The 25,094-nt window shown below is 46.6% G+C and overlaps 2 protein-coding genes across 17 annotated transcripts in view; both read right to left on the reverse strand.

The window, feature by feature from the left end:
- Window positions 1-12,313, reverse strand: part of ATXN7L3 (ataxin 7 like 3) — a 28,434-nt gene extending 16,121 nt beyond the window's left edge. The window contains exon 1 of one of the 4 annotated variants that reach the window (XM_083471679.1): window positions 12,188-12,313. The gene's annotated coding sequence lies outside the window, so the exon portion shown is untranslated. Of the gene's footprint in view, window positions 1-10,191; window positions 10,569-11,766; window positions 11,865-12,187 lie in introns of those variants that run through there. The other 3 variants (XM_083471680.1, XM_083471681.1, XM_083471682.1) reach the window with 3 other exon arrangements.
- Window positions 12,314-16,788: 4,475 nt separating this feature from the next.
- UBTF (upstream binding transcription factor) overlaps window positions 16,789-25,094 on the reverse strand; it is a 45,197-nt gene continuing 36,891 nt past the window's right edge. For all 13 annotated transcript variants that reach the window (XM_083471645.1, XM_083471640.1, XM_083471649.1 and 10 more), the window contains 2 exons: window positions 24,061-24,210; window positions 16,789-23,517 (listed from right to left, as the gene is read on the reverse strand). In XM_083471645.1, coding sequence (XP_083327771.1) covers window positions 23,404-23,517; window positions 24,061-24,210 — 264 coding nt within the window. In that variant the 3' untranslated portion in view covers window positions 16,789-23,403. The remainder of the gene's footprint in view (window positions 23,518-24,060; window positions 24,211-25,094) is intronic.

Here is a 25,094-nt window from a genome sequence, read left to right on the forward strand (position 1 = left end):
TTTGCCTCGCAGCCTCCTTACCTGCAAGGCTGCAGCTCCTCCCATGGTTCCAGAAGGGACACTGGGCATATCATAACCACATGTCACCACACAACCTCCAGCCACACCATGGTGTGACTCAATTTGTTGTGTGCGTACCATTCTCTCTCCCTGGCAGCCAGCAGCACTCACCATATCCAGCTCCCTGTGCCACAATAACCTTCTGCATTGTGACTGGACTGCTTCCAATCCCTGGCCCTTTTGCTGCATTCCCCTCTCCTTTCCAATAAGAGCGTTTAAGTGTTCATATAATGCCCAAACTCTTCAAGCGTTTAATCTTCTTGCAACCCATACAAGAGCTCTGCAAGGCAAGTCAACACTTACTGCAGATTAGGGACTGGGGCTGAGAGAGAGTGGCTTGCCTGAAGCTACCTTGTTAATCCATTCCGGAAGTCCGTTCTTAAACCAAAGCATTCTTAAACCAAGGCGTGCTTTCCCATAGCAGCGGGGGACTCAATTTACAAACGGAACACACTCAACAGAAAGCGGAACATGTTCTGCTTCCAAGGCAAAGTTCACAAACCAAAACACCTACTTCCAGTTTGCAGCGTTCTTAATCCAAGATGTTCATAAACTAAACTGTTCTTAAACCAAGGTACCAGTGTATATTGGGTTAGGTAATGGAGTTTCCGTGCGCTGCTCTGGTTCGCCAGAAGCGGTTTAGTCATGCTGGCCACATGATCCAGAAGCTGTCTGCAGACAAACGCCAGCTCCCTCGGCATATAGAGCGAGATGAGCGCAAAACCCCAGAGTCGTCCACGACTGGACCTAATGGTCAGGGGTACCTTTACCGTTATTTAAGCCAGTGTTTCCCAACCTTTTTTGGGCAAAGGCACACTTGTTTCATGAAAAAAATCTCGAGGCACACCACCATTACAGCCCCGTGACGTCAGTGCGCAGCATCACGCCGGGAGGGACATGAATTGCTAGCAAATTACATAATCACCTCCTTGAGGGCTGGCTCATCTTCTCCGAAGGCAGAACCTCATTAATTAACAGCACAGACTCACACCATAGCCAAGACGAGGGGGGAAAACCTCAGTCATGCACAGTCATGCACATGTGGGGGCTAAACGAGGACGAAGACCGGGCAGAGAGCAGGGTTCAAATCACCCCACCTGGCCAGGACAATCCCTGGGTGCTCCCTTGGGCCACTCGCCTGACCCACCTCGCAGGGCTGTTGTTGCGAGGATAACATGGGGAGAACCACGCGCGCCCCCGGGAGCTCCTTGGAGGAGAAAGCGGGCGATGAATGCAATGCACAAAATATATGAGAGGCGACCAGGTTTTGCAGGTGAGGGGCCCCCGCCAGCCTCCGCTTCCAACACCTGGCGCAACAACGTCGAAGTTTCCCCCCGGGCTCGGCTTGGGGAGCAGCGCTGCTCCCCCCCCCCCCGGATCCCCTTCGCCTTCCCGGCTCTCTCTGCCGCCCACTGGGGACCCCCCTCACCTGCCAAGTCCGGAGCGCCGGTGGAAGTTGCATGCATGCATGCAGGGCACCGCGTTGCCATTGCATTGCACTGCACTCCATGCAACGCCTGCACGCATGCATTGCCTTGCACGCACGCCAAGGGGTCTCCCCGCGGTCCGATGCGTTCCCTCCGGTGCGGATGCAGCATTGCAAAAATAAACCCCCCCCCGACGCAGCCCTACCTGGGGGGCAGCCTCCGCCGCTCCGCCTCCGCGGGGATCCCCGGGCTCCATCCTGCCACCCGATCTCCGCGGGTGCACAGGAAGGCTGCGCGGGGTCTGCGCGGAAGAGCCCCTGCCCGCCCGGCCGCCGCTGCGCTCATTCCATGGCTGGGAGAAGAGCGCTTCAAACAAAACGCCCAGCCCGCCAGGCCACGCTGGGAAACGTAGTTCGCGCACCCCGCGCAGGCGCGGAGCCCAAGGGCGAGGGGACTATGGATCCCGGCAGCCCCCGCGCCGGGGACGGAGGGGGAGAGGCCGGGTGCAGGGATGGAGGGACGGGTGGGCGAGCGAGTGAGTGAGTGGCAGCCGCCAAGCCTTGGCCGAGAGCCAGGAAGGGCCTCCCCGGAGGAGGAGGAGGAGGAGGAGGGAGGCGCAGAGCGGGAGGGAGGGAGGGAACCCCAGGGGTCATCTAGTGACGGCGCCCCAATCGAAAATTTGACTTTAAAAAAAAAATCTTTCAAATTTTTTAATTTTTCCCGCGGCACACCAGGCAACATCTCGCGGCACACTAGTGTGCCACGGAACAGTGGTTGGGAAACACTGATTTAAGCTACTACAAGACCTGATGTCAGGAGCGAGCCAGCAACACAACACATGAAGCTAACTCTTTATTAGAAGAAGCAGGGTCTGCTCAGGAGAGCAAGACCTAATGAGCACAGCAACGTTTCTCGGTAGGTCTTGCTCCTATGAGGCAGCTGTGGAGACTGAAGGTCCCCACCTTCCCACAGCTGCCTATGTCTCCTCCTTTCCCAGGTCCTACCCAAGCAATCTGAGACTACGCCGGTATGCCTGTCTTTGCTTCTCCTGCCTCAAACCTCCCCTGGTTCTGGGAGACGATGGAGGAGGGGAGCTTGTTGCAGCAGGAGGGTCACACACTCTGGTTCCTTCACCAGCCTGACTCATCTCTGCTTCTTGGCCTCCCTCCTCTGCTGCTTCTGATTCTGAACTTCTTTCTGCCATAGACTCTTCCTGCTCACTAAACCCTGTTACCTCTTCAGTTTCCGGCACCTCCTCCTCACAGTCTTCTCCCTCTGACCACCACTTCCCTCCCGTCGCCCCACCACCAATCCCCTAGGTCTGAACTTTCATCCCTTTGGGGTTCCCCAGCTGGTACCTCCCACCACTCCTCTGTTTCTAGCCAGTCCATGACACCCGGTTGTTTTTGCTGTACCGCATAGCGTTACCCATCTAGAACTGAATCTGCTGCTCAGTTGCTTCTCTGGCTCCTTCACCAGGCACTGAACACACACTTTCAAGCTTGCTTCTACCGTCATAAATGCTAGAGGGTTTGGTGTTTTTTTGGTTTTTTTAAGATGACATGAAAAGCTGAGATTTTCAAGATGCTGCACATAGCGAGCATCAAATTCCACAATTGCTTCTCCTACCACAGAACTGGGACATGCACAAAACCTGGCAATAAATCCAAAGACTGAGCTGAAACAGATTAAAGAGAGCAGGGCTGTGATTCTGGAGGAGCACAGACAAGGCAGAGAACACAGAATATAGTTCTGAATATGGCCGAGAATCTCAGTTTCACATTTTTAATTTTATTTTAACAGGCAACCTATCGCTGGAGAGGCTTCTAGCCCTTGTGGTTATGTGTCTTGATAGCAACAATGCCTGCTGGAATCTCAGCAGCAGAGAGCACGATTAGTAAGATTCAGTGCTTGGGGATGGGGTTTCGGGGTCTTTGCACCCTCCATGACTAGCAAAGACAGATTAAGTTATGCTAAGCGGCAAGAATGAGAAAATAAAGTTATGCAAATCGGCATGATTCCTAAGGACACAAAATCCAACTTAATGGTTTAGGACAGCACCCGCTACCTCAACCCAGGATTATCCCCAAGTCAGCTTGCACCACCAGCCTGTAGTGAGTCATGAGCAGACGGCTTTGCCACCAAACAATAGAGGGACACTTATTCCCCTGGTCCAGGTTTGAGCTAGACTGCCTAATCTCTGCCTCCAAAAACAGTTGTCTTAAGTGGGAGTAAATCCCGCTCACCAAATCTTGCCCACGAAAGCTTCACTCAGTTGCAGCCTCCACAATCCCCCCTAAGGCTGCATCCCTAGCTGCAGCTATGAACTGATCTCGCAATGCAAAGGAGGGGGAGAGAAGAGAAGTGCATATGAGGGAGAAAAGAAAGCACATCTCCCACTGCCTCCAATGGACAAGGGTCCTACACAAAGCAGAAAGCAAACTGGCTGACACCATCCCAAAACTGCCTGTGTTCTTTGTATCAAAAAACGCTGGCACCGTTAACAGATTGTGACATACAAGACGAATGCATGCAAAGGAGAAAATTGACAGATTAAAGCAATGCTGTCTACCCAATGCAGGGAGGACCAAGAAGGAGGGAAAAACAGAAATCTGAAAAGAGTCAAGACTCCATTCCTGGGCCACTGCCTTCCCAGTCACCTCCCTGATCCATCATCAAGCTCCTCCTCCTTCTACAAAAGACAAGACAGGAGAAGGGACGGTCTTCAAAAGGGTTCATTAAGAGGATGCAGGCAAAAGTCCCCATCAATGAGAGCAACAGTCTGTCCAAATCACAGCAATTCTCCCTGTGTGTTGGACCCACAGCCATTTCAAGGATCCAGAAGTTCCTGCTGACTCACCCTCTCCTGCCGAGGGCCCTCAAGGAAAGCCACAGCCTGTGTCGGTAAAATGAATACAGGGAGGCAACCATGGAAAGGGAAGAGTGCTTGGAAGATGGAACCGCCACACTGCTGGCTCATTTTGGAGGTGGGGGAAAGAATCTATGTATTAGTGATACAGACAAAAAAGCTGCTCTAAAATATCCAAACATGAAGAAGGAATCTGTGCAGCTCAAAAGTTTATTTCCTATATTTTAAAGACTATCTGGCCTTTTCAATTTGTTCTATCCTTGTACTCAGGCTGGTATTTTGTTATATAGTATTTATAGGTGTGTTGAGAGAGAGAGAACATGTGAATGAATCTCCTAGCTGTGCCAGGCACCTAGAAATTTGACACCAACATGAACAAAATCAAGAACTGAAAAATGTGTGTGTATAATTTTACTCTTTTCTGAGTCTGGCGCTTCTCCTTTTCCATTTTTTAGGGGTCTTGACATCTGAAAGTTTGCAATCTTGTTATCAATGCTGCAGTCATAACTAAAAAGGAAACCAGACTCTCAGAAGGAATTTTGAAACATTCCGATTTACCGAGGCATTTGATCGGCAGAAGATAGTGGCAACCCTGAAATCAGTGCTTGAGAGAATGTTTACACACGCGCACACATGACGTGTTTGCTGCTCTGAGCTCTTTGGGAGTAATGGCAGGATATAAGACAGGCAGGCAGGCAGGCAGGCAAATTGCTGCATGCACATGTAAAATGCATGCAAACCTATATCCCCTTTCAAACACCAAAACTAACTAGGGGTGTAGAAATAACCTCTTCTCAAGTGGCCATCTTCAGCTGGGATACCTACAGAGGCAAGTAGACTGGTACCATGGTTCCGCTCTTTAAATCACATCTCACTCGTCTTCCTCTCTTGCCATGTTCCCTATTGAAGCAAGGACCAGAGGCTGCCATCCACCACCGAAGGGAAAGCCAGATATGGAAGGTTTGGCATAATACAGGGAGGGTGGGGGAAGCTAGCTGACAAAGAATGGGCCAGCTTGCAGGGCCTGCCAATAACTTGAGGCTCTTCCTAGTCCCCTATTGTTGGGAGAAGGGCTACTTCGACACCAGACACAGGCTTCATTAGCCTAACAATGGGCAAACAAAATCCAGACACTATGGGAGCCTCCTTTCCTCCAATGCCTCCCTGCGGCCAGCCATCTGGAATCAGAAGGATACCCCCAACCCTGTCTAGACCAGAAGCCAAAGGGGGAGTTGGTCCCAACAGGAAAGGGACTTTTTTTTAGGGGAACCATCAGCAGGAAGCACAGCAATATAAGGAAAGGGAGACCTAGAAGAACTGTTCTCACCGACCACTTCAGCCCCTCAACCTCAGCCCATAACCTTTGAGGGCAAGCAAGCAAGGAAGGAAGGAAGGAAGGAAGGAAGGAAGGAAGGGGTTTTTATCAGTTTTCATTGGCTATCTATTTCAGACATGTCTTGACATACCGTAGCCCACTCCAGACCTTAGATGTGAGGCTGGCTTGCCTATTTCGTATAGCTTCCCGTATAGAATGCACTGTCAGAACACTCCAATTTCTGCCTCCCTTAACTTAAACCCTTGAGAGCAGTCCTTCCCGAACTTGGGTCCTCAGATGTTGTTGGACTACAACTCCCATCATCCCTAAACAGGGCCAATGGTCAGGGATGATGGGAGTTGTAGTCCAGCACCTGGGGAACCAAGACTGGGAAAGGTTTCTCTAAGTAAGTGTTTCCTAATCGGGGGACATGTGGCCCCCTGGAGGGGGCTCAGAATATTCCATGGGGGCCATGGGTGGAAAATGTGTAAATTGGGGACCACAGCACAAGGTTAGGGGGCCACAAAGAGAAGTGAAAAGGGGGGAAATCCTTTTTTTATTTTAAAAAAATCCTGATTGGCTGGCTATCTACTTGGCCAATCACAAGTGGGTAAGGAAGCAGCCCACCATGGCCTAATGCTCCTATTTGCCACGTGCATTTCTTGGAGCAATCCTGGCTTGTTTCTGGCGGGAGAGGGCAATTGCTGAGGCTCCCATTTTGACCAGAAGAGCTCGCAATCCAGAGCCTCCAGATCAGGTAAGTGCGGTGGTTAGTGGCAATGGGTAAGGCTGGGTGAGCCAGAGCTGCTTGTTGCTGCCACTAGGTCTGCAAGGTGCAGGGTGCAATCCACTCCAGCACATAGCAGATCAGTGTCTTCGGATGTTGCTGAGGGGCGCAGGGCCCATCGGCAGTGTCGGCCCAGCTCTGCAAAGCGCGGGGTGAAATCCACCCCAGCGCCTAGCTGAGCAGGGCCGCCTGGTGCTGCTGACTTGCATCAAGTAAATAACTAAGTGCCTACTCAGAAGAAAGTAGCACTGAGTTCAGTGGGTCTTACCCCTGGTAAGGGGGGCGGGGGGGGGCTGTCATGTTTTATCTAGGCAGCCAGGACTCCTCCAGAAGACAAGATCTCTTTGCACCAGGTCAGTGAGGGCTGACCTCAGTAGCTGTCCCCCTATGCATCAAATAAATGTTGTTTACTTTTTATAATACATGGAAGATGGAGGTTCCAGACTCTCCTTCCTTGAAGGTATCTAAGCGGAGGCTGGATGGCCATCTGTCGTGGATACTTCAGCTGAGTTTCCTACATTGCAGGGGGGTACACTAGAAAGATGACCCTTGTGGTCCCTTCCCCTTCCATAATTCTATGTTTTTCTGCTTCAACAACATTTCATTATGTTGCTATCATTTCATGTATAATTGTACTTTGTATAAAGTATAAAATTTTTTAAACAAAACCTGTTCTATTTACAAACAAAACATTTAAATAGCTACCTTTCTACCAGTAGGCTGGGGGGCCATGGATGTAGCCAGGACTTTTTTGGGGGCCAGAACCTCATATTTGTATTGATTTTTACTTACCCGTATTTTTTGCTCTATAAGACGCACCAGACCACAAGACGCACCTAGTTTTTGGAGGAGGAAAACAAGAAAAAAAATATTCTGAATCCCAGAAGCCAGAACAGCAAGAGGGATATCGCTGCACAGCGAAAGCAGCGATCCCTCTTGCTGTTCTGGCTTCTGGGATAGCTGCGCAGCCTGCATTCGCTCCATAAGACGCACACACATTTCCCCTTACTTTTTAGGAGGGAAAAAGTGAGTCTTATAGAGCAAAAAATATGGTATTTGGAGGAGGGTAGCTGCCTCCCTGCGCCCCTGGCCACGCCCAAGGGGAATGGCACAGGAAGGAAACAAGGTCGCAAGTGAGCCATGGTCGGAAATAGGTTGGAAAAGGTTGCTCGAAGCCATAGAACCCATGACCAATTCTGATCCTGAAAAGTTGTGTCTCCACAACGTGATTAAACAAAGTGACTGTTTCATTAGGAAACTGCTGTTCTTCCCCACTCCCTTAAGCAGGGTATAATTTGGGAGCATGACACAGATCCAGAAGCATTTTGGTGGTAGAGAAGGGCTCAGGCACAAATCCCCACTGCAGAACAAAATTCTCTCTCACCTGGATGTCCTAATCCCCGATACATGTGGTGGGCAGACTGCCATTACTCAACACAGCAATATAGTTTCTTTCTTCCTGCTTGAATTTGTGTTGTGTACAATATGAGTGCTTTCTGTTATTTTCTTTGGTATATTGTTTGCCCTTTGCTATATATATTTTATAAAATAATAGTAATAAGCTAAATGTGCACTTAAAAAAACACCCAGTGAGAGTAATGCACTCTAGGTCTGGTCAGAGGCACCCTTTTGTGCTTATTACTTCCCATATTCTGGAAACAGGTTCTGGGAGTGAGATCCGCTTGAAATCATACCTGGCAAAACAACTGAGTTAGTGGTGGGATGGGCATGTTCCAACACACACACACACACACACACACACACACACACACACACACACTTTTTTACATGCACCTGGTGAAGACTCAGCCCATCTGAGTTTCTGAAGACAACGGTACTTTGTGGGCCAGCTTGTCCAAACCACAAGAGTTGTCATTTTGGATCAGTGTTTCCCAACTCTGTTTTGTGAACTACAATTCCCACCATCCCTGGCCACTAGTCCTGCTAGCTAGGGATGATGGGAGTTGTAGTCCAAAAACAGCCAGAGACACAAGTTTGGGAAACAGTGCTTTAGATCAAGCCCACATTCTAGCTTTCTCACTGCCTTTACATCACACAGGCACCAAAGCATACCCCTCTTTTCCTGCCTCTTTTTACCTACAAGTAAGGCAGCAGCACAGACTACCTTGGAAAGTGGTGGGCTCTCCTTCAATGCAGATTTTAAAGCAGAGGTTGAATGGCCACTGGTCATGAATTCTTTAGCTGCAATTCCTGCAATGCAGGGGATTGGACTAGGTGATCCATGGGGTCTCTTCCAACTCTATGATTCTACCATGAACTCACATCTTTACTCCTGCTACTACGTTTCCCCCCGGAAGTCTCCTCCTATCATGGCCAGTTCATCTTAACCTATCTTCAGCACACCCACACACCCAAAAACAAACCTGGGCCTGACCCCTGCCAAAGCATATCACTTCTCTGCCCAGTCTCCTTCCTTCAACCACAATGTTGTCAACCCCACTGTTTCAAACTCAATATCCCCCACACCCTATTTAATTGCTGCATTCTCATTAACTTCCTCTCCCGCCCCACTTATTTACTTTCTAATCCCTTCCTTAAGACTTATAGCTGCTTTCCCAATCTTTCTCTTCCCCTGCCCCACCCTGAATACCACCACACCTTTCTCCCCTCTGCAACATAACTGCTTATTTCACTTGCTAGCCCCTCAAACCCACTTTAAGCACTCCATCCCACAAGTCGACTTGCCAGCCACATCCCATAGCTGACTCTCTTTCCACCCCCAGAAAAACCCAGACTCACTTTAACATCCTCCTCTTCTCTGCTTGCTGAACAACTGCCATACCAGAGCAATGGTACCTGAAATCCAGCAGCAGCTGGGCAAATACCCTCGAAGCTTACAAGCAGGGCATGAGGGCAGCAGCCCTTGCCCATTGGATGCCCCCCAGCATCTGGTATCCAGGGATACCATGCCAATGCACATGGAGGTATGGATCAAAGTATAGTTAGCTGGATGATTACAATTTATAACCCACGTCTTTCATGGAGCTTAGGGCAGCACACATGCTTCTCTTTCTCCCCTTTTATCTGCACAACAACTGTGTTAAGGGAGGGTGGCAGGCCCAAGGTCACCCAGTGGCAAGTTTCACGGCTGAGGGGTAGATTCGAACCTGGGTCTCACTGGTCTAACAGCCCAACCACTGCCCCACACTGGCTCTCAGCAGATCTCATCTATCAGGAATTTCCCTAATCCTTTCTGAGAGAGCAAAGGGGGGGGGGAGAGAGAAAAAGTGTCCCGCTGGATCAGGTCAAAGGTCTGTCCAGCCCAGCACCCTGCATCCAGCCAGATGCTTCTGGGAAAGGCATGGATGCAACAGCCCTCGCTATTGTTTTGCTCCCTGACAGAGATACACTGAATGTGAACATTTGGGGACGAGAAGAAATAAAGACTCTGTTGAGCCATCCAGTTTAACAACTGCTCCTCTATGGAGTCATCTTAATTTCCGTTTAAAGCCATGCAAACTAACAAGGCGCACCTTAATCCCCCTCCAAAAAATAAAAATAAAACCCCGAACCCCTTCCTTTTGCTCCCAGCGCCCCACACTTGTTTACCCTCCCCAACCTCTCCTACACCCCCCTCCTTCCTCCACCCCACCCTTTCCTCTCTGCGCACCCCTAACTCCTCCCACAGCACCCCCACATAGGCACACACAGAGGGATTTGCAAAGAGAGGGGCTGGAGGCAAGCAGCATCCCACCCCACCCCATGGACTTACCCCACGCACAGGCAGGCAGGCAGGAAGAGGAGGAGGAGGAGTCCCCTCACCACCGGGTCCCCCTTCCCCGATTGCCCGTGCCTGCCCCCCAGGCGGCCTGCCGGGCCCCAGGCGAAGCAGCCATGCCCCCTCCCCGCCGGGCCCCAGCTCAGCGCAAGGCCCCCGGCAGGAGGAAGGGGACACAGGGACGGCGGCAGTGGGCAGGGCGCTCCGGCCTAGCACGTCCACCTCCTTCTCCGCAGCGGCAGCGGCGGCGGCGGCAGCACCAACATTGGCGGCGGCGGCGGCGGCAGCAGCAGCAATAAGGGAAGGGAAAGGCGGGTTTGGGGGGGGGGGAGAGGCACCTTTTGCAATAGGCGCGCAACCTAACTTGTTGGCTCCGGCAAGGGGGCGGGACCTGCCGGAGGACAGGGGAGAGGGAGGCGGGTGAGCCGCAGCGCCCAATGCGGGAGCTCGGAGCAGCGTAGAGAGGCCAATCGGCGCGGCCTCTTGCTCCTCCTACTTCCCCCTCTCGCCCGCCTCTCCCTCCCTCTCTCTATCGCTCGTCATTCAAGGTTGTGCGCGAGGAGCTGGTGCTGCTGCTGTTTGCTGCTGGCGGCTACCTTGTCGTTCGGGTGCCACGGACTGGCAGAAGGGACGCAGCGCTCTGGCCACTCGTCTTCAGTGCCTGCGCTAAATCAACGCAGGGACACATCATCGGTATTATTAATATTGTTTTAAAGCACCTCTGAGCAGGTGCAGAGAGCTGTTTGCAGAGAGAGGGAGTCACTCACTACGGCGGGGCTCGGACATTATTTTCAGACTTTCAACTCTGGAACCCATAAAGTAGGAAAAGATGGGGGGGGGGAGAGAATAGTGCCCCTGAGCGAGCAGTGGCAGGATGAGAGGGATTTCTGTTTCCAGGCTTGTGTCTTGGCATGTCTCCTATTCTTTCTCTCCCCAATTCACCCCAAATTGAGTGCTGCTGTCCCGCTCGATCGAAATGTCCCAACCTCTAGCTCCATCTTCCCAACAGCACACGCATTTGGATGGGTGCCAGTTTAAGGGTCAAGCTTCTGAAATCCAAGCCCCACATTGAAAAATGCCAGTCCATAACGTCTTTATAGAATGTCACTTCTCTGCTTGGGTGGGTGGATATAACAGTCGTGATAATAACATGTCGGAAATCAGGTTCTGTAGAACTTGGTTTTCGTCATCTTAAAGAATTTGTAACTGTAGAAAATTTAAGTGTGCTAATATTGACAGGTTAGACTGCTTTCTCCAAGCCCACAGATTCTGTGTGCTGTCACAGAAAAAATAATATGCGGCTCTTAAAAATTACTTAGGGTACAAAAGGTTTTTCTAACAATCAGAAACCAACTTTTCTTATTTTATTTTAAAGGGGTAATTGTTATGTATTGCTTTTCTGAAAAATTACCAGAACAACATACAACATTGACATAGAAATAAAAATCAAGTATTACAGTAGGATATTTAGTCCTTTGCACTGTGTCCTGGGCAGAACCATACAGTTGTGAAGATGGCAGTTTAAGAGGGCCTTGCTCCAGTTATGGAACAGTCAAGTCCTCCTCCTACCTGTCTGCTGCTTTGCATCTTCTTACTGGCAGAATACTCATAGCTGGTTGAGTGTGGTGTGGTGGCCCCACGTTTTGGTGTGGGGCCTTTGTCAAGGTCTGGAAGGGAAGTTTTCAAGTAGTACAAGAACATGATAGACTAAGCCTCCATTCCAAACAATAAAGTGGGCTTTTTGGAGCTTTTATGGCTAATTTTAGCCAGTAAAAGCAGTGCCCAATGGGTAATCTTTCATAACCCAACATGGTCTTATAAAGGCTAATATGTACAAAGATTTCCCAAGTGCCAACCAATAAGGCTAAACTTTAGTCCCTGACAGTCCTGGTGACCATATACTCTCACAGTTAAACCCCGCTTTTGGTTTAGATTACTCTTCAGCTCCATCCAGCCTCCACTCCTCCCATTTGGTGTCACCAAAACGCACCTTTTTCCAATATAAAGATTTCCTTCCTTCTTCTGACCTTCAAACACCTCTGCTTATTTCCAGTTTGGGTCTTGTCTCCCACAGATATATTGGTGGCAATGATGCTCTGAAAGCAGGGAGGTTGTTCTGCCTGGCAATGGTTGCTAGGCAGCCCCAGTTTAGTTTTCTTCTAAAGAGCATCATTCTAAACGGAGCATCATGGAATGTGTCAGTCTTCCTCCTTCCAACATTCCAACATGTTCACAACTTTGGCACACAAAAGGCTTCCTTTCTAATTGCAGCTACTCTATGCGAACGAATCCTAAACAGGATTATTTAGAAGTTGTTTACCTAGTAAATTGCCTTTGGGATGTCTTTAAAAGAATGTTCCTATGTTGCTAGAGCTGGAATTCCTCAGACCACTTCCTCTGGATCTCTCAAAGCTAAATATATGTGTGTGCATGTAGCTTGACACTAGTGCAACATAAAATGCATAAGAATGAGCAATGATGCCCAAACTACTTGATATGTGCAAGTGCATGTAATGATAGCTTGCTGGTTTTAGATGAGGAAAACAGAAGATGATATTGAGCGGTAAGGTAGTGGATGTGGTGGTTTGGTGTGTGAAGGCGATGACTGTTTCTCTGCTCTAATATCCCTCAATAGCTTTGCCAGTGCATTAAAAGCATGTAACAGACAGCTGCTGGAGGAGGGATTTTGGAACTGGCAAAGAAGCAGGTAGGGAAAGGATAAAGTGCCCCTCCCCCAGCAGATTCCCTGATTTTAGTTGCCTCCACCCAAGGGGCTTTTCCATTTCCCTACAATTTACATTTCCCTACAATATGTTATCATTATCACTAACTTAATAAACAACAGCCTGTTTCAAATCAGTGCAACACAGGCTACTGTAAAGGCAGACAGCATGTGGTTAAGAGCCTTCACATTGGCGGAAGGGCCTATGTACTCAGGCAGTAGTCCGTGGAGTAAGGTTACTACCCCTACCTAGCATTTAGAGTCATCATTTAATATTCAAGCCACATCATCTGCATTTATCTTGCTGAAATCCTCACAGCGGAGGGGAACCTGTGGCCTTCCACAAGTTGTCGGACTCTGGCTCCCATCAACCTCAGCCACAGTTGTCTGCTCTTCTGTTCCTTGCTTAATTTGAAACCACCACTACCCAACAGTAGCTGTTCAAAACTAGTTGAGTAAAACAGGCCCAAATAGGATTTGCCCATCATCTCCAAGTGCTCAGATTCTAAGACTAGTGGAAAGGGGTTGAGTATACAAGGAAAATAGACTCCTGTTTCTATTTTAGTTGTAAGCCATTTTTTAGTCCTTCCAGGGAAAGAGGAGGAATATAAATAAATGTAATAATACCAAAATGCTTGAATTTAAACTGTAATGTGTGACTATTCAGAAGGGGGGGGGGGAGAGAAGGTATTTTTCTCATTCTTAGACACACCCTTTTGATTATAACCCTACTTGTTCCAGGGCTGAATTCTGGCACTGATAGTAGTTTACACCTAGGCCTCAAGCTTTCATGCTAGGCATTGTTAAATTTTCAGAATGGAGCAGCAGCATGCATTTAGCCTGGTCTCCAACGTGTCACAGATGCAGCTCTATGGTGTTAAAATGCGCCGCTACTTTCGCAGACCCTTCAAGTGTCCCTGTCTTCCAGGGACAGTCCTGGATTTACAGAAATTGCCCCGGTTTCTGATTTGATCCCAAAATGTCCCACTTTCCCTTAGGACATCCCTATTTTCATCAGATAAATGTTGGAGGGTATGGGAGTTATGCGACCCCCAAGCCAAGGAGATAAGTAACAATACAACCTTTAGAAGACATCTGAAGGCAGCCTTGTATAGGGAAGTTTTTAAAAAATGTTTCATGTTTTATTATGCTTTTACATATGTTGGAAGTGGCTGGGGAACCCAGTCAAATGGGCAGGGTAGCAGTAGTAGTAATAATAGAATGTGATGTCCCTATTTTCATCAGATAAATGATGGAGAGTATGCTATTGGGCTGCATCAACTATCATCCCTGACCACCAGGTCAAGGAAGGAATGAGAAAGCAATCAACATAATAGGGGGCAGGCGGTTAGAGCAAATGTTCCTACAAGGAGATCTTACAATCTTTGGAGCTAACTAGTCTGGAAAAGAAGGCAAATAAGGGGGACGGACCATAAAAGAGGTATATAAATTTATGCTGTACAGTGGAAGAATCAGGATAGGCAAAAGGGAACACATCTTCACACACTACATAATTAAAACTTTGAAATTTGCTTCCACAAGATGTGGTGATGGACACAACTTCGCTCCATGATAGGGAACAACATGGGGGAGGGGGCTATTGCCCTCATTCCCTGCTTGTAATTCTCCTGTAGGCATCTGGTTGGTCACTTTGGGAAACAGAGGGGTGGACTTTGCAGGCCTTTGGTCTCATGCAACAAGACTCTTCGTATGTTTTAAAAGTGGCTCTGCTCAAAAGTGGCTCTAGGAGAGCAGGACTTGTTTGGTGGCACTGGGTGTGGAGTTTCTGGAGTGCCACAGCACGTGCCGCAACCATGAAATCCAATGGTCAGCAGTGGAGGGGGGCTGTATTTTGGTGTCACACAGCGTGCCAATGAAAGTTGAGACACCAAGATTCTCCACTGCTCTGCTCCCAATTTTCCTGCATCAGCAATAGCCCCTGCTCCTCAGTGTGATTGCCCTGGAAGTTATAGTTCTAGCTGCTTATTTTACCTGAGTCCATGGGTTGGAGCAGCTGCGGCATTTAAGTTATGAATCCCATGTGATTATTGCCACTGATAATTTTGTAAAATTGATGCCACGGGAGCCAAGCGGTGAGCAAACCTCTTTTAATACTGTGCCATTCTTTCCGCAGCTGATCTCAAAATGGCTGCCATCCTAGGTATCTGTTCTCTCCCAGTTCCATTTTCTTTCACACACCCATTCACAGCACACTTTGGTTTCCAGTTATCATAAAGGGAGAACTCTGGCATTTGGTCACACTGAAAGAGGCATGAAGAATGAAAGAGCCATTTGCTGTTGATGAAAGTACAGTGGTACCTCGGGTTACATATGCTTCAGGTTACAGAGTCCGCTAACCCAGAAATAGTGCTTCAGGTTAAGAACTTTGCTTCAGGATGAGAACAGAAACCGGGCTCTGGTGGCGCGGCAGCAGCAGGAGGAGGCCTCATCAGCTAAAGTGGTGCTTCAGGTTAAGAACAGTTTCAGGTTAAGTACGGACCTCCGGAACAAATTAAGTACTTAACCTGAGGTACCACTGTAGTTGTAGAGCAGCGTTTCCAAAACTTGTGTCTCTGGCTGTTTTTGGACTACAACTCCCACCATCCCTAGCTAGCAGGACCAGTGGTCAGGGATGATAGGAATTGTAGTTCAAAACAGATACCCAAGTTTGGGAAACACAGCTATTGAGTATACGGGGGCAGTAGACCTTGAAACTGAGGCTGATGGAAGTCCAATATCATCTGGTGGGCCAAAGTTTCTCCACCTCTGCAGTAACTGTTAAAATAACTAGGAATGTTTCAGGCAAAGAGGGAAACTGAAGGCCCTAGTAGGCTGCAACATTCAGATAATGTACATTCAGGGATTATTTCTAAGAGTGGATGAGTCTTTAAAGCGACTTGGGCCTGGAGAGCTACTTGCCTGGATTTCAATTCAAATTGTCTAGCCCATCTTTCTCAGAACAGGCTTTAGGCCTACTTACCTGCCTTGCGCTCAAGTACCTTTTGCAAAGAAAAAAATAGTAGCCAAGACATTAACTGGGTAGGCTTGCTTACTCAGAAGTAGGTGCCACTGAATTTACTCCCCAAATTAAGTGTGTGTACAATTGCAGTCTGGGTTTAAATATTCATACAACCATAAAGCTCACTTCATGGCCTTGGGCAAGTCACACCCTCTGTCTCTTAGCCTAACCTATTTCAGTGTGTTGTGAGGGATATACAGTGGTGCCCCGCAAGACGAATGCCTCACAAGACGGAAAACCCGCTAGACGAAAGGGTTTTCCGTTTTTCGATGCGCTTCGCAAGACGATTTTCCCTATGGGCTTGCTTTGCAAGACGAAAACGTCTTGCGAGTGTTCCGATTTTTTTCCGCTCCCCCCCTTTTTCTAAGCCGCTAAGCGCCTTTTAGCCACTAATCCGCTAAGCCTTTAATAGCCGCTAAACCGCTAATAGCACTAATAGCGCTAATCCGCTAATAGGGTTGCTTTGCAAGACGAAAAAACCGCTAGACGAAGAGACTCGCGGAACGGATTAATTTCGTCTTGCGAGGCACCACTGTATCTTTAGTTTATTGCCTCCGAGTGCCTTAGAAGCGTCGATACAAATGTTGCCTTGCTGTCTGGACTAGTCTGAAATTCTAATTTCAGGTACAGTATTTCTGAGATGCAACAGATTGCATTCGAGGAAGGCAATATCCAGGTCCACAGCTCTACTGGACCACAAAAAGTGCAAAATAGTAATAGCACTTAGTATATCCACCAGAAATGAAAGATATGGTCAACTTGAACAGAGCAACCCATATAAACAGCCTCAAATCCTCTTTTCCCTGCAAGTTCTTTTTAATGTTCCAAGTAATGACATGAGAACAAAGGCTTTGTTTTTGCTCTTTATTATACAAAAGGAAAAAAAAAAGGAGGGGAGGGAGATCCACAGTTTTAAGTCTATTTAGACTTGAGGCTGAAGTTCTTGCCATGTTGGTGCAAATAGCAAAAACTTCTAAGGAAACCAAAAGCATCCTGAGCTTGCCAAGTCCCATTTAGTAATAGAAACCGAAATCCAGTACATTTTAATATTTTTTGGCATTTTAAAGTTTTTTTAAATCTACAAAAACACTTTAAATATTAGAAAAAAAATGATTCCTTTTTCACAAGAACTTCTATCTGGAATATCACATTTTGTCAACAGTGCAAAAATGCACTCAGTCCCACCTTCTTACAGTACAATCTGTCTCCCTCCCTAACCCCTGGTAACATTTTTTTTCTTTTTTAAAAAGACATCAGTACTGTAAGAAATTTACTTTAAAGAACAAGGTTTTTTTAAGGTTTTTTTTTTTTACTTAAAAAACACATCTACTAAAATACAACAGAGCTGGTACATTCAGCAAAATCAAACCAGGTGTTTCACTTTAGAAGGATGAGAGGGAGGAGAAAAGGGGGAAGGAAGATTGACTGACGGAATCAGAAATAGAGAGTTCAGGAGCATCAGAGGGGTTGATGTGTGACAAATGTGCATGACTGGGCACATCCTATCAGAATTCAGACATGGCAATGAAAAGCAAAGTTAATGTGGAGAAATCTAGCTTGATGTGGCAATGGCTGAAGTGTTTTTTCCAGGTTTCTAGTGGGTAGGATCTGTTAAGAGACTTTCTGAACCTGATGCCCTCAAGTCAGTCTCGGTTTGCCAGGCCTTTGGAGAAGGCACCAAGGTGGGGAAGGCTGCATTAGAACAACAGAAAGTGTTGCATACACTGCCTGGTTATTGTATGCAATCCTTCTCCCCCTGCCGCTGATATTTTGCGTAATTTACTTCTACGTGTGGCCACATTTGCTGCATCAGAACAAATGCCTCCATTCCACAAATGATAACCAACTTCCTTGAGGTGAGAAAGGTACATCTAAATGGATGCATCCTACATTTTCATTGGGTCATCTCATTTCTGGCAAAGTTCTGACAAACATCTTATGAGGCGACAAGGTTTTCCCTACCCCAGCAGAGACAAAATTGGGAAAGGCTTGAAAATTATATAAAAAGGGAGTCCAAAAATGTTAAGGTTTTGGTTCTCGCCTACCTCCACAAAAGATGTGCGCATGTGTGAATCAGAGTACACATTATACCAGCCACAAGTTCACTAAGAAATAACTCAACAGAAGAGGTGTTAACTGATTAAAATACACTTACCAAAGGGTCACTTAAAAGGGATGGAGTTTCAGCTTCCACTGCCTTCAAGGAAGGTGAGGCAATTACATGTAAAAACTCCACATGATTTGGGGATCCATAGCCATGATGCCCCCTTAGCACAGTTCTGTATGGGCCTCTCCTGTGCAAAAGCATTTATTGGTTGCTTCCATGCAGTTCACGTAATGAGAAAAACTTAGCACCAAACGGGCAGAGGGCAAGGAGGAGGCAACAAGGTGTTACCTGAAACATACACAACTTGCCACACTTCTTCACAAGTCTAACCCCCCACCCACGTCAGGATTCTCTTGCAGAATGAGGTACAATGACAACAACCGAAAACAACTTCTAGCTTTGAGGAACACCTATTGGTTCTAAAGGAAGATTACGCCCAACCACATAATCTGGAGACAGTATTTACCCCCATGCCGGGCTCCCTGTAGTTTGGTGCCTTGCTTGAAAAGGCTCTTAACCCATGTGATAGCCTCTTCATTTGCATGGCAGTGAGGCTTCCCTCTTGATCAAAGATTACTGGCGTGGGAATTGTGCATATCAAGGGACCAGCACATGGGTGAAGAGCCATGTAAATGAGATGTTGGGTCAAGTAAACCCCTACATAGTAAGCATTTTTAAATGTAATACTTATCTTTTATACACCAGCTCAAGGTCAGTGACAGGTTGCAGGCAAGGATTTATAGAATAACCCGAAGAACTTCAGGAATGAGAACGTGTTGGTGATCATACAGACTTAAAAAGCAAACGTTGAACGGATTACTTACAATTTTACATGTTGCCACTCTTTTCTTATATTTCTTGTAAATGGTTATTTATCATCATCATAAAGCTCCTCTGTTGTTTAGCTTAGGGAAGACATTCAAACCTGAGTTACTGCCTCGCAGGGCTTAAGAGAGCAGCACGGCCGCCATCACATTAGCAGTCCTACCAGGCACATGGGCTAGGGTCAAAGCCGGGGGCAGGCAAAATGCTATGCCAAGCTGGACCAGCATCAGACCCAGTGCTATCCACTGATGGCAGTGTGGCCAACTTAGCCCCTCCCTTGGAATGTCCCTTTTCAGTGGCAGCACTTCCACCTACCAATCCAAACCCTTGCCCCACCCAAAAGGGGTGGATTACACCCTACATCATTTAGTGATTCTTCCTGAGTAGCATTTCTTTCAACTTCAACGGTTTTAGTTTTGATTACATGTACTTAATAATATTTTTTCAAGTCTGCAAGATCTTTGGAGGCTTTTCAAGTGTACTGAATCCACAAAAAACTAATAACCGTTTGAGTACTATTCAAGGGCACAAAAATACCCATTTTCATGTGTACTGTACATTAATTGATTTCCTATGTTCTCAGGTAAGTTTCTTTTCCCCTGAAAAGCTTTCGCTCTAAATGATCTGGTGTTATTCAGTAAATCCCTGCTTGGATGTGTTACTGGTATTTTATACCAAGCCAGAAAAGCCAAAGGGCTATTGAGATCGACCGCTTGTCCAAAGACAACATACTTCTGTTGCTTTGCCTCCAAGAGTTCAACCCAAAGCAACCCAGACCAATATGTACCAAAAACATAAACAAACAAACAAAAAAGACAGAGGAAAATCTTGACTTGTCCGAACTATTCCCACAAAAACTGCATACACACAAACACACACACACTCCCATACGTGACGGTGCACTTCGCTTTATAAACATGACTGATGTGCTTTGCAATATGTCAATGCTCATGGAAGTAAGTTGTTCATCCCAATGAAAGTACAGTGGAAAACTGCACTTCTCAAGGTATGTTATGGGAACATTTGCATGTTATTCAGTCAAGTCATTCCCACAATGCAAAATACTCTTTCCTAAATTAATACGGCCACCAAGAGCCACTCAATATTTCAATGGAGCCAGGTTTAAACAGGTTCTAGTGGTGCCTGTAATCAGGTGTGTATATAAGTTTAATATCAATCCTGTGGCTAGTTTTGACAGTTTGCTACCCAAGATGACGTGGGTGTTTTTTAAAAAAAAACTAGAAATGCTAGCAAAGGTAGGGAAAGTTCCAATGCTTGAAACCTGCAGGTCCTCCCAAGGCATTTTGCAATAGTGGGAGACTTTTGTATATATTTGAGTTGCTGGTTCAAAATAAGATTATTTAGCAACTGGACTCTTCCCAGTGATGGAACGGAGGTACAGCACACTTCCAAAGGACAACTGTGGGGCCAAGATGCTCAAAGAGAAGGAATACATTTGGCACAGCAAGACATTGCAAGAGACAGTGAATTGATAGAGAAAAGCAGACTAAATGGGAAATACTGCTGTTAAGTTTTTTTATCCTGTAAATCGGATTTGACTAACCTGTGGCTTTCCCGATGTAGCTGAATTCCAACTCCCATCAACCCCAGGCAGCATGGCCAACGATCAGGGATGATGAGAGCTGTGGTCCAGCATCTGGAAGGGTCTTCAGTGCCCTTTGTAACTCCCTCTCTTGACTGCATTCTCAAATGGTCCAGCTTCCCTCCAGGGGAGTATCTGCAGTGCTAGAAGCCAAGTCTTTCTTTAGAAGACCATGTTTCCTTCATGAGGTTTCCAGACTTACCCAAAAGAGATTGGCAAAGCACAAGCCATGTGTTCAATTTCCACAAGGGGGGAGGGATAAAAAGGGTGTGTGTGTGTACTTTTTCTGGTGGGTATGCTTAAAAATAAAAATCCAAAGTATATTTCAAGGGGAAACAATGAATTCTGTAAACTACAATGCATTTGAAGTTTGTTTTGCAAAATTCTCATTTTGCTTGTCAACAGAAGACACAGGGTGCTATGAAGGACACTGAAGAGCCAAGATATAGTACAGAACCAGCTTGCAGGCCAAATTGGGGCTACAAGCCACTAGTCGCAGGATCTGGCCTTAAAAATGAGAAATTCCTTGTCATATTATTAGAGCAGGTAATCGTCCAAAGAATGTAAAAATAAAGGCTAGTCAGGGGTGCATGCTCTCATAAACTAAATTATGTTTTACATGTAAAATATTAAAGAAACAGAAGGACAGGAAACACGGATGGGAAGAAGCAAAAGGAGCCTTGCCTAAATACCACCTGTCCAATTAGATAGCAAGATGCAACATACCAGCTTGTTTTTCTGAGATAATCACCAATGCCAGTTTAATTTGTACTGATCTAGTTTGGACATTATGCTAAACTGTGTATCAACATTATGCGAACAAGTCTCAGGCTCATGCATCTGCCCCCTTCCTCTTTCTTGCACTGTGAGATTAGAAACTCTCTTCTCTGTTTGCAATAAACCATGGTTTAATATTATGGCAAATCTTAACTATGGTTTAGGGAAACAAGCCAGGATCACAGACCATGATTTCCAATTGTGGCTTGTTTCCGTAAAACAAAGTTAAACCAGTTTGTCCACATTTGGACACAACAAGTAACCATGGTTAATTAAATAAGGAAACAAATGTTTCTGATCTCTTCACAGCAAGGGGAAAGCTTACACGTCCAAGGGTTGCTCAAGTAGAGCTAACACACATCTTAGTTTTACATCCAAACAAGGTAATAGTTTCTTGCTCCTTTTTCAGGCTGGAACTAAACATTACAGGAGACACACACCCTTGGAAGCAGCAGCCATGTAGTTCTGGCCCTTCCTTTTGCCCAGTAATGTCTAGTCATACAAAGTGTTTCTTGAAATCACCAAGCTGCAAATTTCCCTACCCCTTTAGTTACTCCTGGGAGAATGGGTAGGGGAATTTGTGGCATGGTGATGTTTTGTATGATCGGGCATCTTACAAGGGAGGAGGAGGTGTGGTTGCTGCTTTTTCTTTTTTTTACAACCACCACCACCTGACCCCCAAATAGCATGTCTACTAGCTCTGATGTCATTTACAGGGCAAACACAAAGTTGGTACTGGAGTTTCCTTTCCTTTTCTATTCCCCACAGAAGAGGCCAAGAAATACACTTCTTGGTGGCTGGAATCATTCTCTTCTTGGCATCATTCCTCTGCCCAAAGTTGAATGAACACATGCAGCCTGAATAAAACCAAGGCATGCTGGGGGGCCAGGGGAATCTATGTGCCTCTTATATACAAACCCCATCCACTCCCAAGATCCCAGCCTCTGCGTAAGGGTGAGAGACATATGACGTACTCAATCTCAAAGATGGGATAATTTAGTTGTAAAAAAGATGGTTGTCTCACTTTGTTTATAAAACATTTTTTGTTGTTTTTTTGAAAAAAAGCTTAATGACACAGAGGATCCCACCCACAACCAACCTCCCGCTTCCAAAGACAGTCAAACAAAATGCCCCATTTTGGTACAATTATTGGTCACTTCATTGTAAAAAAAAATATATATATTAACAACAACAACAACCCAAAGGGGTCTGGCCACTACTGTCTTTGTTTAAATGCTGGTCAGAAAAACGACAGAAAAAGTCCACCTCCTGCAAAATAAAGTCAGTAACCTTGGAGCTCCCAAAATTCTCTTCTCCTGCGGCAGCATACCAGTCAGATATTCTCTCTGCAAAAGAAATCCTTTTCTTCAGTTCCTTTTCTATTCCCTGACCCTTGCCATGCACTCACGTGAAATATACCCTCCCATCCCGTTTCCTTCAGCAGGAAACGTTTGCTGGATATCCAGTTCATCACAGGAAATAACTAAGTGCAGCTGTGGCCATTTTGTTCTCTTTCGTCAAGGTGTAAAATTTCAAGACTGTACAAGATTGTCCACTTTGAGGAGAGGTGGGTCACACTGGCAAAGTCCAGAACCTTCCATGGCTCGTGCTCTCTGGAACCCATCTCTCCCTGGCTGTTTGCTAAGGGGGTGGGGAAATCTCTCATTGCCATGTTGGTTTTTTGTTTTTTTTAAAAAAAGAATTTGTACAAAGTCCAAAGCTGGTGGATAGAATTGGGGGTGGGCGGGGGGGGGGTAGATATGTGAGGGGGGAGGAAATAAAAAGGGGCCTGTATTTTGCCAGGACCCTGCCCACCTCAACAAAAAGGGGGGGGGACCCCCAGAGAGATTCAGAAGGAGGGGAGGAATAAGAGAGAGGAGTATAGAATAAAAATTCTCTCCCCACACCACCGCCACAAAAAAACCCTCCGCTGGTTGTCAGCTATTTTCTACCCCCCTGCTCCCCTCACACACAACCACACACAGTTAAATACAATGTGAGGTGTGCGAGGAGAGGAAGTTAATTAAACCACAGTGATTTCCTTCCTCCCTTTCCTCCCCATCCTAGCTCTCCAGCTGTAGATGTTACTTTTATCCGGAAAAACAAAACCGAATAGAGTACAGCAAGAAAGGCGGCGGGAGAAAGGGGATGGTTCAATTGGAGTCCGAATCAGAAGAATCTCCTGAGGACGAGGAGGAACTGCTGCTGCCCTCAGATTCATTATCGTCGTCGTCATCGTCGTCCTCTTCATCATCCTCTTCTTCATTCTGGTGAGGGAAGAGGCAAGATATGAAGTTATGTCTAGTGTGGGTACCCAAGGTGATGCTGAGGGACTGCAGAATGTGGCAGGGGTACAGAATTCAGTTTACTGGGAAATGCAACATTTATTTATTTTTAGAATCCAGCGTTTTCTTGGTACAGAATTTAGATCGCTTTGACAGAAAATGTATATATGTCTTTACAGCGGCTCCTTGACTAGCGCTTTTGTTCCTTCATATGCAAGGTGCTGGCTTGCGTTCATTACCTCTCACCATCTATCCTGGGAGCCTTGCTATCCACCATGTTTTGGGTGGGACCGGGGGGTGGGATGCTAGGGTTGTACCTTAAAAGAGTAAAAGCCTTCTAGTTATATTCAGAGGCACTGCACTTTTGAACTTGTGAAAAGCCCAGCTGTTGGGGATAGCCCCCACTGCTTAACAAGCCCAGTTAAGCAGTCACTGAAACACGAAGCCCCGACAATCAGTTTTGCAGAATAGGTGTGAGCAAAGGGTAGTGTATATAGAGAAGTGTACAGACACCCGCACACTCACCTCATCCCCGTCTTCGCTCTCCTCTTCACTACTTGAATCAGAGGAATCCCCTCCCTCCTCAGAGGAGTCAGCATTGTCGTCGTCCTCCTCCTCTTCCTCTTCATCGTCATCATCGTCGTCGTCATCATCATCATCCTCATCCTCAGATTCCTGCAAACCACACAGGATTTAACAGAGACATGGGAGAGGTAGACTGAAAACACCAGCAACGCACCTAGAGCTCAACAGATGGCATTCACCTTTATACACCCAAGAGTCCACAGTAAGAACCCCAAGTGGCCAAACATAAACCTATTTCTCAAAATGTGCCTTCTTGCATGTGGATGAAATGTGAAGGTGCTCACCAGGGTGGCACAGGCATGGTTCAGGGCCTTAAATGAAACTTAATGCAATATAGCTGTGCCAGAAATTACAAAGGAGGGTAAAATATATGCCCCTTCTGCCCCAATATTCTGTTAAAAGAAAGCCAGCTCAACAACCCAATGTTCTCACTATAGAAAATTAACTGCTGCACCACTGGTTTATTTTTAATGAAATGCTCAAGAGCTCCAGGATTTTTACATTTGCAACTTCAAGCATGCCCACTTAAGGAAAGTGGAGAAGACCAAAATGAAAGAAAGAAAAGCAAAGGGGCCTGAAGAGCAAACAGCTCTCCAGCTATCAGTACCTGAAGTGCAGCAGAAAACCTCTCCCCATCCAAACATCATCTTCATGGGACTAATAATTTTAAAAATCCATCCCACAATTTGTCATGCGAATCAACTGATGCTCATGGAAGCAAAGTTACTTGCGCCCCTTAGCTACAGAGGGGAAAAACTACATTCCCTATAATGGGGTTGTTGAGCTTTACTTGGCAAAGCTGTTGAACTAAAAATGACGTTTTTGAGCTATTTTTAAAGTTAATCAGCAAAAAAGACACTGCCAACATGGGTTGCCATAGGTCCAGATTTCCCTGGAAATTTTAGCGACTTACACCCAGACACTGCTTCCGACTGCAGTATTCTGGCTACGTCTGGGAAATTCTGGATGAATGG

This window comes from Podarcis liolepis (assembly GCF_965112155.1).
Source record: "Podarcis liolepis genome assembly, chromosome: 13".
Lineage (NCBI taxonomy): Eukaryota > Metazoa > Chordata > Lepidosauria > Squamata > Lacertidae > Podarcis > Podarcis liolepis.